A 16,018-nucleotide genomic window follows, 5' to 3' on the forward strand; every position below is an offset into this window, starting at 1 on the left:
AAGTACCTCCTACAACTTTGTTTAGTTGCACATAATGCTATCTCTTCTGACTCATACATGTTCTTTGCTTTCATGGATTTGCCTAGCTGCAATGTAATCTTCTTAATCAAGTTTCTTTTTTATACCTTTCTTCCAGTTGGTTTCTCCACCATGGTGCTATCGCTGTCAGAATTTTGAATCTGAACTGCCTTTGCTGACCCAAATCTGGGCATTTTATAGTTGTTCACTGACTTTATCTTGCATCAGAGTGCTCATTATGCATCTGCCAGGGAAAAGACAAGAAAGATGGGGAAAGAAAGAAAAAATAAATATCAGCATACTTGAAGTAATCTACAAGTATTGGGTAACATTTCAGTGTATCTAGAGTCATCAGTTTCAGGGTTTCACAAATATATTTATTTATTAAATTTGTATACCACTGTTCATCTACAGATCTCAGGGCGATTTACAGCATAAAAATACAAGATAAAAACAAGAACAAAACAAACAAACCAGCAACCACCCCCTCCCACAAACACATGAAAAAGAATATATGATGATACTCAGCCAAAGGCCTGGTTGACCTGGCGCCTAAAGGTGTATAATGAAGGTGCCAGGCAAACCTCCCTGTGGAGAGCATTTCACAAACGGGGAGACAATGCAAAAAAGGCCCATTCTCATATTGCCACCCTCCAGACCTCTTGTGGAGGAGGCACACAAAGAAAGGCCTCACATGATGATCACAGAGTCTGGGTTGGTTTATATGGGGAGAGGCAGTCCTTGAGGTATTGAGCTGTTAAAGCTTTGCAGGTCAAAACCAGTACTTTGAATTGGGCCCGGAAACTAATTGGCAGCCAGGACAGAATCAATGTAATATTTTCAAATCATCTTGCGCTGGTGAGCAACTTGGCTGCCGAATTCTGCACCAGCTGATGTTTCTGAACTGTCTTCAGGGGCAGTCCTATGTATAATCTGTTGCAGTAATCTAACCTAGAGGTTACCAGAGCATAGACAAAAGTAGTTAGGCTATCCCTAACCAGATAAAGGTGCAGCTGGGCCACCAGCCAAAGCTGATGGAAGGCACTCCATGCCACTGAGGACACCTGAGCCTCAAGCGACAGCAAAAGATCCAGAAGTACCCCCAAGCTACGTACCTGCTCCTTCAGAGGGAGTGTAACCCCATCAAGAGCAGGCAACCTCCCATCCATCTGGTCTAGAGAACCGCCCACTAACAGTGCCTCAGTCTTATCTGGATTGAGCTTCAGTTTGTTGGCTCTCATCCAGTCCATTACCGAGGCAAGACAAGGGTCCAGCACATCCACTGCCACACCTGCAGATGTAAAGGAGAAGTAGAGCTGTGTGTCATCAGCATATTGCTGACAACGTACTCCAAAACTCCAGATTACCCCAGTCAGCAATTTCATGTAGATGTTAAACAGCATAGGGGATAAAATCAAAGCCTGAGGAAACCCACACTGAGGGCTCCACAGGGCTGAAGAACTCTGGAAGCATCAGCCTTTGGAAACATCCATCCAAACAGGACCGGAACCACCGCAAAGCAGTGCCACCCAACCCTAACTCAGACAGCCACTCCAGAAGGATACCATAGCACACTTAGAATTGTGATGTTCCAGTTCATTTGATTAGATACTGTCATGAAGAAGAAGTATTCACTGATAGGAAGAAAATCAGTGACTGACAACAAATTTAGAAAACTCATATATACTTTCATCAAGATAAGTATTTCTATTCACATTGGCTTGAATCTAAAGTGGCTCCTCCATTCAAATTGGGAGGGGGCATTTCGACCACCTCTCCATTCTACAGCCTCCACACCATATCCCAATCCATTCTGTATGGTTCCAGAAAACCCAGAAGTAGATTTTCAGGGAGCTGCAGAACAAAGGAGGAGGCAGGAAAGGCCTGCTCCACGAACTCTGCCCAGTTCAAAGGAGGTAAGTTAGGATCTTAGCCATTATCCCCAGATTGCTACAGCTTCTGGAGAACCAAATGCATAGATAACTACAACCACATAGAAAGGCCTATGTATGCAGTAAGCCTAGCATTTCTGCAATCTAATGGATGAAGCAAATGATAATACAGTGGTGCCCCGCAAGATGAATGCCTCGCAAGACGCAAAACCCGCTAGACGAAAGGGTTTTCCGTTTTTGAGCTGCTTCGCAAGACGATTTCCCCTATGGGCTTGCTTTGCAAGATGAAAACGTCTTGCGAGTGTTCTGATTTTTTTCGCTCCCCCCTTTTTCTAAGCCGCTAAGCCGCTAATAGCCTTTTAGCCGCTAAGCCTTTAATAGCCACTAAGCCTTTAATAGCCGCTAAACCGCTAATAGCGCTAATCTGCTAAGCCGCTAATAGGGTTGCTTCACAAGACGAAAAAACCGCTAGACGAAGAGACTCGCGGAACGGATTAATTTCGTCTTGCGAGGCACCACTGTATTGGGCTTGCTACAGCCACTACACAGTGCATGGTTAACAATTCTGTATATAGTCCAAGAAAAGTTGTCTTGTCCTCATGGTTATAAACTCATCTTCCCCAAACCCCATCTTCTATAGCATATTTACTCTTTGTCATTACTATTATTGTTGACAAAATATTACATAATTGTGAAAAACTAAATGTTTTGTTAGAAAAATACAACAATATGAATATGAAATCCACTTTGGGGTTTTCCCTTTGTTTACAAACCTCCAGTAACAGACTGTGCATTATATACATCAGTTTAACCAAAGTTTAGGACCATACATCCAAGCAACAGTTTTATAGAGTATTCTGTCATATACAGTGGTGCCTCACAAGACGAAAAGAATCTGTTCCGCGAGTCTCTTCGTCTTGCGGTTTTTTCCGTCTTGCGAAGCAAGCCCATTAGCGGCTTAGCGATATTAGCGGCTTAGCGGATCAGCTGATAAGCGGCTTAGCGGATCAGCTGTTAAGCGGCTTAGCGGATCAGCTGATAAGCGGCTTAGCGGATCAGCTGTTAAGCGGCTTAGTGGCTTAGGATCAGCTGATAAGCGGCTTAGCGGCTTGGGAAAAGGGGGGGAGGAAAAAAACCCCGCAGGAACTCGCAAGACATTTTCGTCTTGCGAAGCAAGCCCATAGGAAATTCGTTTTGCGAAGCACCTCCAAAACGGAAAACCCTTTCGTCTAGCGGGTTTTCTGTCTTGCGAGGCATTCGCCTTGCGGGGCACCACTGTACACTGAAATTGATCTAAAAGGGTTCCCTGCCAAGTTGCATTCCAGCAGTGACCTTCCATTTCTCCTTTTAAGGTTTGCTCCCACAATTTTTGAGCCCCAAATTAGCACCTGTAGAACTTTCAATTAAAATGTAAATTTTGGAGACTAAGCTTCTGTAGACATCCTTAGCTTTTACCACTAGTTTTTTAAATGGCACCAAATTCTAAGAGGCTTTTACTTAACTGTGGGATTAGAAATGAAATATTGTATCTGATCTGATGGATTGTACCTCCAAATCCTGAAATGTTGCTTCAATCTGCACAAACATTCCTTTTTTAATTTCAGAAAGTAAAAGGTTCACAATAAGAAGTCATGGATTTCCATTTTCAACAAAAAAATCAAGCTGTGACAAGTGAGGTAACAAAGAAAAGGAGATTACCTAAAGTGGAATCACAGTTGTTAGTTCCAGACTGCCAGTACTATTCAAACTTGAGGTCAGCTTATTGTAGCTAGTATGAAATATCCAAAGCAGATCTAAATAGAAATTATTACAATTACTAAAGTAAATAAGATAATTAAGAATTGTAGCCAACCATTTTCTCAAAATACAAATATGGTAAACAAATGCTTTAATAAATCTTAACTTTATTTCCTAAATACTTCTAGCTATATTACTGTGTAATTGAAAATAAAATATTGCTTAACACACACTCTCAGTGTGGTTCTACTCAGAAAGTAGCAATGGTAATGTTAGTGCCATGTTATTTTTCAATTAACATTTTTCATATGTTACATATTCAATGCCTGATGACTTGCATATGAATGTATAAAATACAGCATTGAAAAAAGCTGTGGAGCAATGATGTGAGATAATATGAAACTTCTATTCATACTCTTTGATTTGTGATGGCTCATTCATACATATAGTCACCACTGCTTGCTGCAGTAATTAGATAAGGAATATGCATTTGTGAACCAGCCAATAAACCATGCAGAATCTCTGAGTATGCATATCATGCAGCCTGGTTCCATTATGCTACGGTCCTTGATACCAGTTACAGTAGGATTACATCAGCATAACTTGGCTGGAATCCTATGAACTCACAACAGAAGAGAAAAAAGCAAAGTAACAGCAGTACAAACAAGAAATAACAGCAATACCAACATTCTCACTGCATTCTTGCACCCACCCGCCTCATCAACGGTACATAGAGAATGAGCCCAAATTATTAATGCACAGGATGCCAACATACTCAACACATGGCAATGAAAGAACAAACCCATTATTTTATCTGCAGCAAGACACAAACAGGAAAAAGCTTAAAATAATGTGCTTTATAATTCAATTTTAACTTTAAAGGAAACATGTATTGAAAATGAACTTATGATTGCTTTATGAAAAGCAGCTTGTTTAGGGAAATAATTATGCAAATAACATGTTCAGTGGTCATCATATAGCGCAATGTGTATTGTCTTATTTTATGGCTTGATACTGAGCTCAGGGACTAGCAAGTCACCACAGGTATCATCTACTAATCCAGTCAACTCCAGCTTGGTACCCTCCAAGTGTTTGGACAACTCCTACCATCTCTGACTTTTGGCTATATTAGATGGGGTTTATGGAGGTTGTATTCTAAATATTTAGAAAGGACTGGATTGGCAAAACCCCAGAACAGATTTAGCGGGTGGGGAGAGGGAGGGGAATGTCCGCTGCACACATGAAAGTCCTTGTGTGGACAAAGCAACATCACTGGATATAACCCTGAGTTCTTATATTCACTCTCTACAGATGCACACCACTGCAACTTCAGCAGAAGAGAGTCAATAATAATTTCAAGCTGCCTACAGTGAAGGCTGGAGAGCAGGCAGATAATTGCAATGATTCTGTGAACCCAATTACAATTTTGCAATAACTGAAAACTTTATGTCTGTGATGTGGTTCTAGTCAGAATTCTATTGAGACAGGGAGATTTGGCTTGGGATAAAGCTATTTTTTTAAAAAGTAGGCATGCTAGAGAACTATGTTCAAGTTAAATATCTACAAACACTTTCTCAGGTTCAATTTTTCTAAAAGCACTTGTATTATCTTACACTTAACATTCTAGCATATACCTATAATTCACATAGCATTCTTTATTGCAATGTAGTAATTAATAACCCCATCATTCTAGCACATCAAACACTCAGGTATGATTTGCTTAAGTGCAATGACAATTAATACACCTTTTCCAACACCTGCCCATATATGCTGAATGTTCTGTAATTGAACACATTAACTCATACTTCACAACAAAGAGCCAGTACAGGGCGTACAGCATTGCTACTCAAAGTGGTAGTCCACAGACCGGGGCCAGTCCCTGAGTCATCAGCCTAGGTTGGATGGCATGCTTCAGGGAATATGGTACCAGTTCCTAACACATCGCGGGGGAAATGCTAGCCCACCACTTTACATGAGAAACACTAGTCTGGAGTGCTTGTATGAACTGCAGCACCAGCCAGAACATAAAAAGTAACTCTAGATAATCAAAGGCCTCTAGGCACCCAAAAATACAATTGTTATGGGTTTCTTACTAATTTTGTAATGGTGTATATCTTTCTGCTATTTATTGAATTATACAAGGTCGTCTGGTGCTGCTGATTTGCAGCTAGTAAATAACTAAGTGTCTACTCAGAAGAAAGCAGCACTGAGTTCAGTGGGCCTTACTCCCAGCCAATGCACTCTTCATTCACCATGTATGCTTATCTAATATTTGCTGTAGCTTGGCTTCAAATCTATCGCCTTCATGAGCTGTCACTTTCCTTCCTTCTGCCATGTCAGTTTCACTTACATGCAGATTTGCTGAGCATCCTGAAGCCCCACCGAGAGGTATCGCTTTGAAGCATTTTAAACCATATTTTTCTTTAGCTGTCAGAACCTTGAGACATCTTTCAAAGCTTCCTTCTATTTTTAGCTGTGTTTTATCACTTTTTATGCTTCATATTGGGTAATATGAGCTACTAGAATAAGGAACTCTCAAATTAAGCAGCTACCTTGGTCCAGCAAGCCCTAGACTTTCCATGCTAATAACTTTCATGAGCTAAAATGTATTCACTGGTGGTCTGCTGATGCATTTAAAATAAGTATTTCCAAACAAATTTTAGCTTCTTGGGTCCTGAGATTCTTAATTTGCCCCAGTGGGTATCACCCATGGCTCTGCCTCATCTGGACAAGACTGTGAAGATTTGAAGCACCTTTGGGTACTATTTCTCATTTAATTAATGGCCCATTCTGCTGCTTACAATTGCAGAAGAATTACAGCTGAATGCAAGCGCCACATAGGGGAACCCAGCACAACAAAAGTGGAAAACTGATGAGATATAGGTAACTAAAATGGCTCCACCAAAACAGAAGAAGATGAACGGTCACTACATGATTGGACAGCTGGGCCAACCAGACCCAGGGATTGGGGGAGGGAGATAGTAAAGAAACTGACATTCTGAAGGGGTCACAGTTGGAAAGGTTTAGTTACTGCTATCAAAAGAAACTGATTCCTTGCTGCCATCTACAGGATGAAGGGGAGACAGTGATTAAACTGCAGTTGCAGTTATGCCAAGTTTTCTATATAGTCCATGAACCAGGACTGAAATTCTTACCATACATGATGCAGCAGAGAAACTAGGCTTTATTTTACCCAGTTTGGCACCCCCTGCACACGTATTTGCATACACATACACACAGCCTGGGAGCCTCAATGGCGCCCCTCTGGAGGCTTCACCTGGGGCAAAAAACCTGGCCAATCCCCCCGCACAGCTATGCCACCCAAGAGATGGAATATACGTGGTAGAGCTGCAGCAATCATGTAGTTTTGTGTGCAACAATGACTTATATATATCTAACCCAGGGCCCCCTTAGTGGTTATACCCAATGTATGCACATATGAAAAAGAAATTGTGTGTTTATGTACCCAAACTAAGCTTCCGACAACCTCAAAACATACACCCTTACCTCAAGGAAGAGCATCCTGTATGAAACACTATAGCATCACATCTGATCCAATGCTTCATTTGGGTGCCACACTTGGCTAGTAATATTCAATGTACATGGAAATGAACAAGGAACTGGGATTGTGCACCCAAAAATAAGCTTTGGGCCACCTGAAATAATATACCCATATACCTTATACTGGATGGTCTGCCAACACCCAAAGCCATGCTTTCCCTACAAGTGTACAATTGCACCAAGTCATCTGAACTGCCCAGACATGCTTGCTTGGCAAATAGGCTCACATGCACAAACATGTTCAAACTCCAACAGTGTTGAAACTGGGTATTAAGTCTAGAGAATGGTGAACATATAGCTGAGGAAGAATTGGATGGTTATTCTAATGATTAATTTTCAGATGAGCACATCAGATCAGATGGCACAGGACAGGAAAAGTGAAACAAAATAAAGCCTGAAATGTAGGCTTCTGAAATTGCTATAATTGCCTTTAATATGTGCTGATAAGAGATACTGATTGGGATGCTAAGAACAAGTATATTAAAGCATTCATAGATCATTTTATTGGTGTCTAATTCATATTTGATGAGCAGGACAATGTTGAACAGCATACACCCACATTTTGAAGAGATCAAGAGTTCAGGCAGTAACTGGGAATTCCTTAGTTCTTATTTCACTTAGTAAGGATTAAAGGCATGTTTTATCCTGTCTATAAATAAGTGGGTTGTTTTTTTTAATGTAGTCAACACTGCACACCTGGTCACCTTTTGACAAAAATTCACAATTACCAGGGTGGCCTGGCTATTCCAGCAATTGAATCCCATCATTTTCCTTATATAAAAAAGTCCAATATTTTGGGGAAGTGAGTTTGCTGCACAAGAGCTCCAAATTAATTTAAAGTAGGTGATCTGAATTTGCTAGCATGCGATTGTTAATTATGTTGCTTTGAATGCATACTTGACTTTCTTCAGTAATGTTCTATTCTGGATTGTTTTATTTGACGTTTTAATATAGGTTGAAAACCACTGCGATATTTTTTAATTAAAAATATAAAGCAGTATAAAAATGAAATTAATAATAAAGTATTTTTTAGGATTTCTCATACGGAAATTATGACAAAAATGAAGGGTGCTATTGTTAAAATTGTGATTACACACAAAGCAGTATCATTGCTGTAAGTCTGCCACCCATTTTCCAACTTTTGATTTACAGACTTTTCCAAAAACCATGTTCAGAATCATTTAGCACATATAGTAAGAATTCACCATCTGTGGCAGTATGGTTCTAAGAACCAGAAGAAAAAAAGCAAAACACACTAATTTGCATAAAGTGTGAGGTTTCTGTCTATAGCACCTTGCCTATGCTACTGCAATCATTCTTGCCACTTTGGGTTTAGTGCTCCAATGCTATTCTGGTGCTTGGGGGGAAACAACAGCATGGGTGCTTCAATATACTCCTCCTGCTGCCCTGTGTAAGACAGGGATGACCAACTTCTGAATCCTTGCAGGCCACTCTTTCCCAGACACTGCTCTGGGGCTCAGAACTAGACAACCCATGATGACTACATGATGATACAAAATTTTGCATCACTTAGCAACAAGGGCTTTCATACAGATATAGGCACAAATATTATCTTAGTACAAGATCATTTTATCAGGCCAGGGTAGGGGGAAGAGAATGACTGAACAATGAATGCATTCCTTAAAATATCTAAAGAGGCACATTAACAACATAAGAAGAGCCTGCTGGATCAGGCCAATGGCCCTTCTAGTCTAACATCCTGTTCTTACAGTGCCTAACCAGATATCTCTAGGAAGTCTGCAAGCGGAATCCAAGTACAATAACACTATTCTCCTCTGGTTACCAGAAACTGGTAATAAATACCCATGGCATCTAGTCTGGTTTACAGAAATTGGGAAAGAATTGCCTTTCAAAGTATCTAGTTTATTATATTATACACATCTTTAAGTTTCCTAGGTGGGGAATCATGGTTTTTTCCAGCACTGAAGGTACGGTACCTTGCACATGAACTCAGTGTGTTTGATCTAGCCCTCACCACAAACTTGAGGCAGGGGAACATGAGACAGAGCCATGCTGTAGCAAACTGATAGCAAATTGATAATGAATTTAAGATCACTCAGTTCAATTTTCTTCTTTAAATCCACATAAAATGGCAAGATACTAAGCACTATTGAAAATCCCTTTGTAAGAGTTAGGTTTACATAGAGGCGTCTCTTTGTATTACATATCCACTTCAAGGGTAATATTTAATTGTGGTGTTCAATTTGCACAACTGGTTTCCACTTGTGAAAATGGGACTTCCTCTCCCCTCCTTCCCCAAAAATCTTTTATACTGGAGTAGGGAACACTCAGGAGCAGATTGGAGGCAGCAGGGGGAAGGGTTAAAGAGGAATCCCACTGCATACCCCAAAGACAAGTGGTAGTATAACCACTTTAAGGAATTTATGGGAGATCAGAGTTCCTCATCAATTTGATACATTTGTCATGTATAGTTGAGATCTGTACCGTCAGTCCTACAAGTTATACACCATAGCTACAGCCATCAAGTATTTTAAACACCAGCTGATAGAAAGTTTTCCAAATGTACAGTGAAACTTTTAATCAGTTAAAGATATTTATAATCAACTAAATGATACGCCTGATTAACTATGCAACACATTTTGATCAATGTTAAAGATGTATAAAAACTGCAGATGGCAAACACCATTTTAGCAGAGATATATTCCCTTTACTCTCAAAAAGCTTTTCTTATAAACTGGTGCATTTAGCAATATATAGGCACGCTATCTAAAAGAAACAAATTATACTATTCCCTTGAAAATGAACTTTTACATGTAAGTTTATGTGTATTAATTGATTACCACATCTGATTATTAGCTAATATTTCTTAAACAAGGTGAAAGATCTAATTTAAATAATTTAGGATGCAGCAGTTTGTAGCTCCATCTCTAATACTAGTTATACTTTTAAATTTTAATATACTAAAGAGTACAATGTGAAAAGTTAAGAATTTTATCTCTCACCTTTCTCCACTTAGTTTCTAAGGCAACTTACAAACAAAATTAAACATTACGAACAGAATAAAACAATTAACAGTTTTTAAAAATTACATCTAAAATTAAATTGAAAACCAACAGCAACAGAAGACTGAAATTAAATACTGCTAAAAGTTTAGTAATAGAAACATTTTCAACTAGTGTCCAGAAGATAATAGACACTCGATCTACGTCTAATCTGGGCTCCACAACAAACCTAAGAGGAGCTTGCTGGGTCAGGCCCATGGCCCATCTCTAGTCCGGCATCATGTTCTCACAGTGGTCAATCAGATGCCTGTGGGAAACCTGAAAGCAGGTACCAAGCACAAGAGAACCCTCCCCTTCTGGGCAGTGGTGTGCAGTCAGTGGACTAGGGGGTCTAGGCTAATCCCCTAAATGTTCTCCTGGTGCCTCCTTCCCAAAGCCCAGGAAGCATCTTCCTGGCTTAGGGGAGGAGGAACAATGCTCCAATGGGTCCAAGAGCCCTCCCACAATTTGGGGCTTTGGGAAGGAGGCAGGAGGGCTCCATCACCCTGTCGGAGGCCTGGCCTCCATCCCAAAGTGCAAGAGACTTCTGCCCAGCTTAGAGAGAGAAGTGCAATGCTCACATGTGAAATGTTTGGATGTCTTGAGGTCATGTGCACTTTATCAACCTTGCAAACTGGCACCTCTGGCCCCAACTGTTCCCCTATGAAAAAATTTACCATACTCCACTGTCCCTGGGATCGCCAGCAACCGATGAACAGAGAAGCAGCCTAACTTCAAAGGACATCCAGAGCAGGACATCAGATGATCATATCCATGCGTGAGCAGATTTATACAACAGAGAGCAACTTTTATTCCTTCAGATACCCTTGCATATGTTGGTAAGGGCTTTATGGGTCAAAAATAACATAATCATTTGCATCCAGAAACATGAAACAAATTTTAAAGTGAAGGTTTATCAATATTGTTATGATGTTCCACATGACAAGTCCTGATTAATAATTCAGTCCCCATATTCTGTACCAGTTCTATTTTCTGAACATTTTTCACTCATAGCACACTGCATTAACAAACATGGACTAATGGGCAACCATGGTAAGCTTCTGGTTGTCCATTAAAGGCCACAAATAGTGTAATCAAACAAAGTGGTTATCAATCATACCACAGACTGCATTTGAGCAACAATAGCATTTCCAAGCGTCATTCTTCTCTGTGTGTGATTGGCACATAAGTACCTGCACATCCTCATTTTTAAGTCATTGTATTCATTACTATTCTGCTGCTTGCTGTCCACACCAGTGGACAGAGCTTGATGAAGTACATCCAGTTAGTAGTGCTTCTTTGCTCCTTCCCCTAATCATTCCTCCCAAGCCCTCCTGTTACAGTACCTTTTCCTATGCATACTTGTCATATTTTACATTGGAGAAAAAGGAGCCATAGGAAACAACCAATAAAACAATACAAAAATGTTAAAAACAACTCTAACACCCTCATACTTAATAATTTCAAAGTTGCCAGAAACAATCTGTCAACAACCAAATATCTGAGTAAACAGAAATGGCCTTAAATTCCACCTAAACATTAATAATAAGGGGAAAGATACACCTAATCAGGAAGAACAGTCTGTAAATGGGAGCCCACTAACCAAAAGGCCCTGTCATAGATCAACACCAGTCAGGGAGCATCCAGCAGCTATACTATCAACAAATCCTCCCCTTCCAACTTTATGGCCCGAGATAGTTGATGTCCTTATGGTAAACTGAGTCAGAAAACAGTAACGTGAATTTTGAGTTGCAATCTTACACATACTTCCTTGGGAGTAGTCCCTATTGAACAAAGTGCTCCTTTTTTTAAAGTTAACATGCTTAAAGATTGAACTGTACAACATACAGCAGCTAACTGGTCAGCTAATAGCCTGAGAGTTCACATTAGTATAAAACACTGATGAGGAAAGGTGCAGATTTTTTAAAATTGTAAGTCAGCATTCATATTTTCTTTATATTCATTCTCGCCTTCCTTAATGGGAACTATTCAGTTGGCAGCCACCCAGAGTGGCTAGCGAAACCCAGCCAGATTGGTGGGGTATAAATAATAAATTATTATATTATTATTAACCATTATTTGACTGATATTTTTATTTTACCCTAAACATGGTCGCAAAATTATATAGTTGTGCTTATGCTTCTTGGGTTTAAAACAAATGCTTTAAAATTTGTTCATGCATTTTAGATTATAAAATGTTTTTAAAACATGATTTTAAATTATTTGGAAATAGAAAAAGCTTGATTTTATTATAACACTTGTTTCTATATACTATTAATTTAGGATTTTAGTTATATTTAATAATATTTTTAGCAGATGCATATCAATACTGCCACACTGAAAAATGCCAGAATGTTTTACAACAGATTGTTCATGCAGCAAATATGGGTGGTAACATAAGTGTTGTCTCTCTGAATACTAAACAAGGGAAAACAGTTTAGTGCAAAATTACCTGATTTTGGTCGCTGTTTATTAAACACTTGCAAAAGCTTAGTTACATAGTTCCCACCACCAATCCCAAAATCAGGCCAAATACTTCATACATCTGATTCTCAGTAAGTTTTTCATTCCAGTGCATTAAATTGTTTTGCGCCACTTCTTCCCTCACCCTACCAAAGTTAGGGCAATCTTTATAGCGTTATAAAGCTTACTCTGGAACTGAGTACCAAATTTTTATACTACCTTCATAATCTGCATCTGTCACCGTTATCCAGACTGTAAAAGCATTCACACTGTAGTGCCTTTACATTTTAACCTGTGCTGGAACAGTTTTAATTGCTGTTCTTTATGCTGCTCTTTATTTACTATTGGTTTTTTTTAATTGAAATATTTTCCATTCATTGTCTCTGTTTTTAAGTCTTAGCAACATGTTAATTTAAACCAAAATAGAAAGTACATATAATTTAAAATATTTTTCTCATTTTAGAGGATGAAATGGTATTTTGCTTATTTAATAACTGCCTTTTCTCATTATACATGTAGAGCTGAAGTACAGTATATTATGAACAAAGAAATGGGACTTATACTGCACTGACACAGTGACTGCCATTCTGTATGCTACTTGGGATAATTCTCTACCTCCAGAAGCTGAATTCTAGGGCCTATGTCAACTTGTCAGACCCTGGCAAGTTGACATAATTTTTGACTTAGAAAAAGATATGCTTCTTTACTTATATTTGAATGCAACCTTCAACCTGACAGATTACCATCAGGTCACCCTGATGAATGTCATTAGGATTTGGGGGGCATGGTATCATTAGTACGCCGATAACACTTGCCTCTCTTTCTCCATACAATCTGAATCAGGAGAGGCCATTTGTTTTAGTGCCTGGACACAGTAGTGGGATGAAGAAAAATGAGCTGAACATGAATCCTAGTAAGATGAAAGCACCATGGATGAGTTGTTCCTGTGTCTAAGAATTTGGTAAATTGCCTGTGCTAGATGGAGTTCTGCTCCTCCTGAAGGAGCGGGAATGCAGTCTGTGGATGCTACTGGATCCAGTTTTGTAAACAAAGGATCAGATAGCCTTAGTGGCAAGAAATGCCTTTTACCCCTTGATTGATTGGTTTCTATGCCGCTTAATATATTTAAAATATCTCTAAACAGTGTACAAAAAAAATGAAGCAACTACAGATAACTTTAACAAAATACTACAGAAATACAGATAACTTTAACAAAATATTACAGAAATACAGTTACATATAAAAAGTTACATTAATACAAATATATTCATTTTCCTTCTGATACACCCTCCCTCCCAGCCTCTGGGTTCTCACCCAAGGTCCAACAAACTCTCAGCTCACCTACAAAAGTCTCACAGTGAGACAAGATCCTGGAAACAGTGGACATCACTCTAGACATCATCTCTAGACTTGCATTTTAAGGGCAGGCCCAAGGTGGATTGTACTTCCTCAAGCTGCCCACAGCTGTGTCCCATTCAACTGCACTCTCCACACCCAGGTGCAGCAGGTTTGCTGAGTTTCCCAAATAGGAAAAGGACCCTCCTCCACTCGCAGCTCTTTCTTCACCCACTGTCCTCTCCTACTCCAGCTGCTTGTGGCTAGTAACATCCATTTCTGAGCAGGAAGAGCTTGACCATGGTAGTTCAGGCACTAATGACTTCAAGACTGGATTATTGTACTGTAACACACTCTACATAAAGTTCCCCTTGTGCATGATTTGGAAACTGCAATTAGTGTTCAGAATGCTGCAGCAAGGTTGTTGGCGGGAATGAGGCCGTGACAACTTACAACAGCTCTAGTCTGAAGTCTGCTGATTTGTCAGCTGGTCAAGTTCAAAGTGTTACTATTAGTAATTAAAGCTGTTAACAGCTTGAGACCAGTTTACTTGTGAAAGCGCCTTACCCCATATACAGTGGTACCTCGGGTTACATACGCTTCAGATTACATATGCTTCAGGTTACAGACTCCGCTAACCCAGAAATAGTGTTTCAGATTAAGAACTTTGCTTCAGGATGAGAACAGAAATTGTGCTCCGGTGGCGTGGCAGCAGCGGGAGGCCCCATTAGCTAAAGTGGTGCTTCAGGTTAAGAACAGTTTCAGGTTAAGAACGGACCTCCGGAACGAATTAAGTACTTAACCTGAGGTACCACTGTATAGCCACTCAACCACTTTGATCTGTGGAACTGACAGTTACATAACACTCATTCTACACTTGTAAGAAATCAATATTTTAGGGTGGCGGAATATACATTCTGGAACTCCGTTTACTTGTACTTCTTTTTGGCACCTGCTTAGTTTAGGCAAACCTATCCAGACATATAGAAAGCTGATATGTGTTTTAATAGTTTTGTTCAATTATTTTTCTTTTGCCTGGCCTTTGGCTTGGAATCAGTTTGATTCCCTTCCCCTCTTTCTTTTTTCCTTTCTCCTCCTGTGATGGAACTCCTATTTAGGGACTTCCCTGGCTTTTTTCTGGCCCATGTAGGACCAGTCTGGATAGTTAGCCTTGGTGAAGACTTGACGTTTTCATCCCCTCCCCCCCAAAAAAACGTTTTTTATTTTTGTTTCCATTGAAATGAGGCTGCATTTTAATGTTTTAATGCTGTATTTTAATCTTGTTTTTAAAGTTGTATTATTTCAATCAATTTGTTTTTATATCGGTTGTTAGCCACCCTGAGCCCGGTCTTGGCTGGGTATAAATTATTATTATTATTATTATTATTATTATTATTATTATTATTATTATTATTACTATTATTTTAATGTTTCTAAATAACCGTTTTAAAACTGTCATTTGTTGATAGTTTTGTTTATTTCTGTAAACCACTTAAAGGTTTAGCAATATAAAAAGGCTGTGAAATAAAACAAATAAAATTAACTCCATTTTTTAAAAGAGTCATATATTCAGGTTAAAGAAAATTATAGGAAGCACAGTGGGTGGGTGGTTTCAGTGTCTGGGAGAATGGTCATTTGTCTGCCTTGGATGGAGTAACACTGTCTGGAAAAATGGGTGCACAGTCTGGGAGTTCTCCTAGATTCATCTTTGTCACTCAGGGCTCAGGCAGCACTGGCTGTTATGAGTGCCTTTCACCAGCTGCAGCTGGTACACCAACTATGGCCATTATTGGACAAGGATAGCCTGGCTGTAGTGATTTATGCATTGGCAAGTTTAAGACTAGACTACTGCAACGTGTTCAATGTGGGGCTAGACTTGCGCCTGGTATGGAAGCTTTTATTTGTGAGGCAATAAAAGAAAATTTGATAAAGATGTTTTACAGATGGTATCTAACACGAACCAAAATATGTTAAATGTATACATAATTT

General features: G+C 39.4%; 1 protein-coding gene across 4 annotated transcripts in view; it reads right to left on the minus strand.

Annotated features, from left to right (window-relative positions):
- Positions 1-16,018, minus strand: part of ANKRD12 (ankyrin repeat domain 12) — a 49,332-nt gene that overhangs the window by 29,526 nt on the left and 3,788 nt on the right. For 2 of the 4 annotated variants that reach the window (XM_081205521.1, XM_081205518.1), the window contains exons 2-3: positions 3,609-3,703; positions 126-262 (exon numbers count right to left, since the gene is read on the minus strand). In XM_081205521.1, coding sequence (XP_081061647.1) covers positions 126-212 — 87 coding nt within the window. In that variant the 5' untranslated portion in view covers positions 213-262; positions 3,609-3,703. Of the gene's footprint in view, positions 1-125; positions 263-1,133; positions 1,310-3,608; positions 3,704-16,018 lie in introns of all 4 variants that reach the window. The other 2 variants (XM_081205519.1, XM_081205520.1) reach the window with 2 other exon arrangements.

The sequence above is a fragment of the Podarcis bocagei genome, assembly GCF_964188305.1.
Source record: "Podarcis bocagei genome assembly, chromosome: 8".
In the NCBI taxonomy this organism is placed as follows: Eukaryota; Metazoa; Chordata; class Lepidosauria; order Squamata; family Lacertidae; genus Podarcis; species Podarcis bocagei.